Genomic DNA, 7626 nt, shown 5'->3' with positions numbered 1-7626 from the left:
AAAGGCTGTCAGGTGCCGTGGCCTAGGTTTCTCACTGAAAATCCTCGTCCCCCGGCGGCACCTTTTTTTGAATTTTCTTCCTTTTAACGCCGTTTTTCGGGGATTTCGGATTTTCTTTGAATTTTTTCGCAATAATATTTGAAAAATAGATAAATTTTAACACATTTTAATGCAATAAAAATTTCTGGTCGGAGTCCCCCTTTAAATTTGAATAGTTTTAAACTCAGAAAGTGTATTAGGTTTTTGATGTGCCATACAATTATTGGAACATTACCACAACTTTTTCAGAAAGACTTTCCCAAAAGGCAACGATTCGAGAAAATCATCCCATTTAATGGGTAGAAAAATTTCAAATTTTTTCAAAAAAGAATTTTTTTGAAAAAAATGTTGATATATGAAATTCTACACAATTTTAAGTATAAAACTACGAATTTCATGTTTTGAAACCTCCTAGGAGTGGAGATAATCGCATTTCAAAATCGCCAATTTTGCACTGAAAAAGCAATTTTTGGTACTGAAACTGAAATTTCAGTAATTTGGAGGTTTCTTAAGCAGATTTTGAAAACGGATTTATAGGTTTCCAAACATGCTCTTTCATTCTCTACGGTTGGTTTATGCGAATCAGCCTCAAGCGAATCAGGATCAAACATTTAAACGTTGGACGAAAAAATCACGCGTTGCAACTCGTTGATTAAAACTAATTAGGTCAAATCCACGTCAACTTGGAAATTATTAAATTCCTTCTGGCCTAAAAGTTATTTGGGGTGCGGTTTTTGACCGGTTGTGTTGGACCCAAGTGAAATTATGTTTCTACCGTAATCTACAGTAATCAAACACCGTTTCATCGAATTTCAGACAAAAAAAAAATGGAAAAATCGGAAAAGAATCTTTGGAAATAGCTTAAAAACCTAAAAAGGTCTAAAAATGTGCAAAAATTCGAAGAAAATTGGCAAAAAAATGCAAAACTTTGAAAAAAATTTCTGAACATTCTCGAAAACTGAGATGAAAATTCTTTGAAAGTAATTTATTTTAGGTTACGGCAGTTATTGTTGTGGGACCTTCGGCCTCCGATTTTTTGTATCAGAATCACAAAAACGTTATTTTCCAGACAGCCCGTACCATTCCACGCATACTAATTGAATTCGCCTATTCCGTTTGCCCAGTTTTCGTGATGAACCAGGAAATGATCACCATCCTCCACCATGATTATGAAGTCGAAAGTTTGAATTGGCTGCTGAAATTCTGGTTATCCGAGAGGAATACAAAATTCCAAAAGCTGACTTTGGGATGTTTTTGGACACCTCCAAATTTTAATGTTTTATTAAAAGGTGTGAAATATATGGAATGGGATGAGAAGAGGAGACCCAGATATTATGAGTAAGTTATAATTTTTTGACTTTACGTATTTGCTCTAATAGAAGCACTTAACTTTGAGCTCAATTATCTCGCTTTCTATGAGAGATATCAAAAAGTGATCAACTAATAAAATATTAGTGATGTTATGAAAAGCAATTTATTAGTTGCTCAATTTTTGATATCTCGTATAGGAAATGAGATAAGTGAGCTCAAATACAGTATATAGTTTTTTGGTTCATAAAATGTATTGATTTCAGATACCAAGAAACATATTTCCCAATAAAGATCGATTGTAAGGATGGGTTTGATTTGAGAAGAGATGACGGAGTTCTAGCGACAATTGCTCATGATAAAGAAAGAAAAATGCTACATTTTATTGTTTGGAACCAAAGACAGTGATTTGAAACTCTATTTTTTGTTGTTTTTGAACTCTCTAGTTATGTATAGTTATATCCTTTTTTGCTTCGTTTTTAACCTTGTTATTTAATTTTTACTTATTGTTTTAAAAAATTGAATAAACCAAAAGTTCAACTTTATCCGGAGTTCTACAATTAGCTACCGTAAAACCTGTAATAGACGTGCTCCCTAGCTTTTAACTTTGAGTCTATTTATCTCGGTTACTATGAAACATTTTTCAACTGATAAAATGTTTATCATAATATCAGCAACATTTTATCAGTTGACAACTTTTTGATATCTACCACAGGAGCCGAGATAAATTGGATGAATTTAACGGTTTGGGTGGCCCCCTATTACAGGTTTTATTTTCTATTCAAAATAATCGCGCGGGTGAACGAGTGAAAAAACGTGTAGAGAGTCTCCAAACCTGTAGAGGCGCTGTAGAGACGCAGACATTTTTACTCGTTCACTCGCGCGATTATTTTGAATAGACAATACCGTTTTATGATTATATCATTTTTGTTGCTTTGTTTTTTAGTCTCGTTAGTTGTTTTCATTGCTATAAAAATCTGATTCAAAATTAATTTCACTGTTTTTGTGTGTTATTAAAACCATATCTTTCAGTCTTCCATTCAGTCCAGATTGAGCCAGTCGACGTCTGACAGTTCTGACGTGAGGTACGGGAGTCATTGGACCATCCACGATCGCTGAAATTTCCCCAGCGCTCAATCTTGGATTCGTTCTCGAGGTCATCACTATATTCCGATCGGTGAGATGATTGGTTTTCCGTGGTCTTCCCGGAGATTTTCAAATGACAACGCCTTGTCGCAGCTGAAACAAGAATTTTACAATAAATAAACATGATTCCCTAACCTGATATCTCTTATAAATCCTAGTAATGAATGATTTTGCAAGGTTGAATTGAAGAGCCAGATCCTTGCGCTTCAGACCCATCTGGATGCCCTGAACGACCGCTTCTTGGACCGCCAAAGTAGACGTTTTGTTGTTATGTTTTCTACCCATCTATAGGAACAAAAATCATTACAAACAAACCGAAAAAAATTGAAAAAAAAACAAAAAAAGTGAAAACTCTGAAAAACTGAAAAATTCGAAAATATGATTTTTTTAGCAATTGCGCGTCTGATATGGCGTCTGCGGACTTGATATTTTTCTGGAATATTTCTGAGCCTTTCAAAAACATACATACAAAATTTCAGAGTCCTAGCTCTCATAGTTTTTGAGATACTCTCGAAAAACTAAAATTTGATTTCTTTTTGTCCGGTACTGTATGTATTGTTCTGATCATTCTCAGCAAAAACCCATAGTCGTTTTCTTCCAGATTTTAGACAATCTTCAGAAACAATTTTTTCAATGAATTACAAAATAAACTATTTAAAATAATATTTTTTTTTCCTCGAATGTTTTTTCTGAACACTTTCAAATCAAGAGAAGGAATCTTACCACTTTTTAAAACTACAAAATGCAGTGAAACATGAAATAGCAGGGGGCCTCTCTAGTTAGAGCTCAATTATTTCAATTCCTGTGCAAGATATCAAAATGTGATCAATGGATAAAATGTTTGTGATATTATGATGAGCAATTTATCAGTCACAAGTTTTCCATATCTTTCACAGGAGTGGAGATAATTGAGCTCAAATATGACGGTCTGGACGAGTTTCTATTAGAGAAAATACGGTAATTCAAATTCAATATGTTTCTAAAAACCATTTTCTCAATCACTTCTGAGAAATTTCATTCAACTCCCAGCCATTTTCATTTTCCCACCTCCCATTCTCTGGGAACACAAAACTCCCTGTTTCAGTTTCTGCATGAAAGGAGCACCAAACATCTTTTCCTTACTGCTTTATCTTTTTCGTCTCCCTAAAAACCATGAAGATCCCCTTTGTAAGTTTCTTCTCCTCTATTTCAATGAAAATCATTATCAGATGCTACTAATTTTCCTCCTATTCGTCTCCGAATCCCAAGCTGGAACCCCCTGCGCCGATTCATCTCAATGCTCTAAAATGAGAAAATGCATCAAAGGAAAGTGCACTTTGAAGCCGAACCTTCGGAAAATCTGTCTGAAACCGTGTCCAACAGGAACAAGATGTGTCAATGGAAACTGTATTCGTTGATTTTGTTGGTTTGAATGAAGGGCACACCGTAATATAGAAAAAAGTTGTTGCTTGGACCCAAATATTTCCGTTTCAATAAATTTGCTTGACTGATTGCTTTCGAAATAATCAATTTAAAAAAATCATTTTTCCGTTTTCAGGTAGAATGATGGATAAAATGTCTATGAATTTCATTAAAAAACCTTCAAAAATAATTTTTTCGGTAGTTTTCTGATACGAAAAAATAGGTGATGGGGAAGAGAAATGCCGGTGACCGTGGCCAAAGGTCCCACAACGACAACTACTAACCTAAAAATTTTGCAATTTTGAGAGAATATTCTTATTTTTTCTTCGTTTTCCTTGCAAAATTTGAAGGGCTTTTTCGATTTTTTCGCCATGTTCAAAAAAGAAAAAAGATTCTTTCTCGATTTTTCCTGTTTTTGTCTGAAATTTGATGGAACGATGTTTTAATTACTGTAGATTACTGTAGAAACATAATTTCACTTGGGTCCAACACAACCGGTAAAAAAACGAAACATATTTCCTTTGCAAAAAATCAAAGAAACAATCAATTTCTCAAAACGCACAAAAATCGAGAACTATATCCGAAAATTAAAAATATTTTAGGTTACTGTAGCTGTAGTTGTTGGCTCCGATTTTTTAACCAGAATAATATAATACATAAAATTTATACAGTATTCCATCCAAAAATCTTTGAAAAAAAAATATTTTTTGCGGTTTCAGAGTTTTTATACAGGATGCGCCAAAATTATTGCAACACATTCAAAGTGCTGTAACTTCTCTGAAAATACTCGAATAGACTTAAAAATTTTACAATAGTTTCCTGAATACTTTTTAAAAATGATATTATCAAAGTTGTTCGATGCAGTTGCTTTTGATCCTCACTACATCCATGAGTTTCTACGGTAAAGAGTCTACTGTGGCACGGAGGTGTTTTGGGGATGAATGGGCCCGTCCTGGGTCCAAACTTTTTCCCAGCGACTCCAAATTGGGATGAGGACGTGCTGGGACCCTCGACAGAAAAATTCCATACGCGGAATAGTCAACCGAAATTGTGTCTGGCGACAAGGGTGACCATCCGCAAGTCGTACCGAATCTTGAAAATTTGGCCACGCACCCTGGTTGATCAATTTTTGGCTTGTGAGCGAGATCAGAAAACCGTGGAACAGTATAAACATAATTTCCAGAATGGTATTTGACCCACGGAAGAATTTACTTCTAAAAACTTTCCTCCTATTAGTACTTGGTGAATTTCCCCACAAATCTACAAAAAATTGAATTCGGAGGTTTTGGCACCAAAAACCATGACGTACTAAGGATATGAAGCTCGGTTGGCCATCCTACCGTGATTATTAGCTAGCTCAGATATCGAGCAGAAAACTCGGTGGTTTTCTGATAAGAATTCGGCCTTCAATGTCAAGAGTTTCTTGTCGCCGAACATCATCCTCTTGTGTTCATTTTGGTGCGTGCCAGGAAATGCCATTTTGCACTTCTGGATGCGTACCTGATTGTCAATTCTCGACCGAGTTCTTATCTTTTGAACCTGAAATGGGGTCAGTCCGAGCTCACTTTTGGCGATTATACTGGCAGAATTACTGCTCATTTGGAGCTCCAGGCTCATTTTTCCATGATTTAGTTCGAAATTTGTCAAACTCGTTCTCTGACGGCCTTGTTTCTCTCCAGGGTAATAAAAGTTTGAGATCTGATGTTTTTAGACAGTTCTTGACCGTAATCAACTGTTAGAAACATTTGATGATTGTCCACTAGGTTGTACGTTCGATTCCGAGAGCTTTTCCGATGCTGCTTTGGCCCAGCCCTCTCTTGGTGACCTCGACGAGAGTGCCTAGGTGTATAGAACTAGTCACCATTCGTGTAAAAGTCAACCTAAAGACTTGAAAATTTGGGGATAAGGCAATCAAGACATGCTGAAAATTATACGTACAAGATTATTGCTCTAAAAATTTTACAGTGCCCACCAGCTCGCACTAAACTTTGGTTGAATAATCTTGGCGCACCCTGTAAATATACAAAAACATTAAGAAATCTTTAATTCTACGATGTAGTATGGGCATCTATGTATTCAATTTATATTTGAAATTTCTACTAAATTTCAAAGGAAACCAGGTAAAATAAAATGTGAAATAGGAAACCAACAAAACTCAGAATTTAAAAAAAACAATTTTCATTGAGAAGAGAGAAACAAATGACACAAATTATTGCAACGAATGACATAATTAGTACAAAGAAGAACATTTCTGGAAGTCTGGAGACAACAAATGAGAATTTTCAGCTGCAAAATAAACCAAATTAAGAGAAGCGATGGAGTCTTCGTATGAGCAATGTCCATTGATTGAATTCTGAATCGACCAATTGAGATATCTAGAAGCGAGGTCTCGAAGCGACGGACGTCTTCCATTGTTGGAGAAAATAACCGATGTGTCAATCACTTCCGAGTGTACGATTCCAAGATTCTTCAAGTCCCCATTGAGTGCATGTCCAACGAGAATGGATCTTCTATTGATGATCTGGAAGATCTTCTCTCGAACCGATTCCACTGTCTCTGTAGCATACTCCAGATGTTCGGGAGTCAATCCAGAATACTGCGTCACGTAGTCATAAACGATCTCCTTTGGTTTGACAAAACAATCCAGTGCCACATTTCCATATTGATCAACTACAGTAACCCTTCCAACAGCTTGACCATGAGATGTATAAACAGATTCAACGTCCAGAGCGAACAGTTTTCTTGACATGAATTGATTCGATGGATCTTCTCTTGGAGCTCTTTGGAACGTCTTCAATACCTCTACAGATTGCTGGGTGTGAATATGGAAGTTTTACATTCCATGATTTGCGACTTGACAAACTGGCGAGTCTCCCCAAATTCGTTGGTATCCATCTCTCTCAACTTCAAACACAGTCTGGCAACGGGTGCACACACGGGTATAATCTAAAAAATTACAATATTAATCTACGGTAGATTATATACCGTAATCACGCTATTAGAGTGCCACCCGGAGCGCTAACTTTGAGCCAGGACATCTCGGCTCCCATGAGAGATATCAAATAGTAGTTTACTGATAAAATATTGATCATAATACCACAAGTGTTTTGTCAGTTTACCACTTATTGATATCTTTCACAGGACATCAGATATCTGGGCTTAAAGTTAAATGGTTGGGAGGCACTCTCTGTCGCGACCATAGGTAAACCTAGTGCACGAACTTTAAACAAAAAACGTACCATATTCCGTATAAAACAACTCTTTTGAGGAGTACTGACATGGCTGAACGTAGACTTGCGATTTCATCTGAACCGGGAATCCATATGCCTTCCGTTGATCCCTACTCAGAATGAGAGACTCGATTTGAGCAGATTGCTCAGTAAGGCAGCTATTATAAGAGATGTATTCCATTTTAGTTAGTAGAGGATGAACTGAACTAATCAATAAAATACAGAGCGAGGAATAATAAAAAGGGATCTAACAGTAAATGTAAGACTGACTATGAGCGAATGCGTCTTCAGGTACCGTCCAGGTGTAGCTGTCACTGTCACTGTAACTTGTGTGTCACTACACATAACCTCGTCTTCACCTGTAATTTGGAACCGCCTTTAATAATAAATACATGTCTCGGTTCTCATCCTTCATTGATCGTAATCTCGTCTTCCGGGAAGAATACTTATCTTCCGCTCCCCATAGAGTACTATTGTCGGAATAAAAAATTGAGACTCGGTG

General features: G+C 36.3%; 4 protein-coding genes across 4 annotated transcripts in view; 2 read left to right on the top strand and 2 right to left on the bottom strand.

Annotated features, from left to right (window-relative positions):
* Positions 1-1755, top strand: part of CBG20260 — a gene marked incomplete at both ends in the record, with an annotated part of 6246 nt that extends 4491 nt beyond the window's left edge. Inside the window, 2 exons of the mRNA XM_045241236.1 lie at positions 1109-1377; positions 1614-1755. Coding sequence (XP_045096997.1) covers positions 1109-1377; positions 1614-1755 — 411 coding nt within the window. The remainder of the gene's footprint in view (positions 1-1108; positions 1378-1613) is intronic.
* Positions 1756-3645: 1890 nt separating this feature from the next.
* CBG25389 lies at positions 3646-3890 on the top strand (the record flags this gene model as incomplete). Its single annotated transcript, XM_045241235.1, has 2 exons — positions 3646-3660; positions 3702-3890. 2 exons carry the CDS (start codon positions 3646-3648, stop codon positions 3888-3890), a joined length of 204 nt encoding a protein of 67 aa, XP_045100316.1.
* Positions 3891-4618: 728 nt separating this feature from the next.
* Positions 4619-5493, bottom strand: CBG20263 (the record flags this gene model as incomplete). Its single annotated transcript, XM_002640314.1, has 2 exons — positions 4619-4671; positions 5235-5493. 2 exons carry the CDS (start codon positions 5491-5493, stop codon positions 4619-4621), a joined length of 312 nt encoding a protein of 103 aa, XP_002640360.1.
* Positions 5494-6727: 1234 nt separating this feature from the next.
* Positions 6728-7305, bottom strand: CBG20264 (the record flags this gene model as incomplete). The annotated part of the gene is made up of 2 exons (XM_002640315.2): positions 6728-6840; positions 7134-7305. 2 exons carry the CDS (start codon positions 7303-7305, stop codon positions 6728-6730), a joined length of 285 nt encoding a protein of 94 aa, XP_002640361.2.
* Between the last annotated feature and the right edge of the window lie 321 nt (positions 7306-7626).

Source organism: Caenorhabditis briggsae (genome assembly GCF_000004555.2).
Source record: "Caenorhabditis briggsae complete genome, chrI, whole genome shotgun sequence".
Classification (NCBI taxonomy): domain Eukaryota; kingdom Metazoa; phylum Nematoda; class Chromadorea; order Rhabditida; family Rhabditidae; genus Caenorhabditis; species Caenorhabditis briggsae.
The sequence above is the reverse complement of the archived record's forward strand: the minus strand, read 5'-3'. Positions and strand labels throughout refer to the sequence as shown.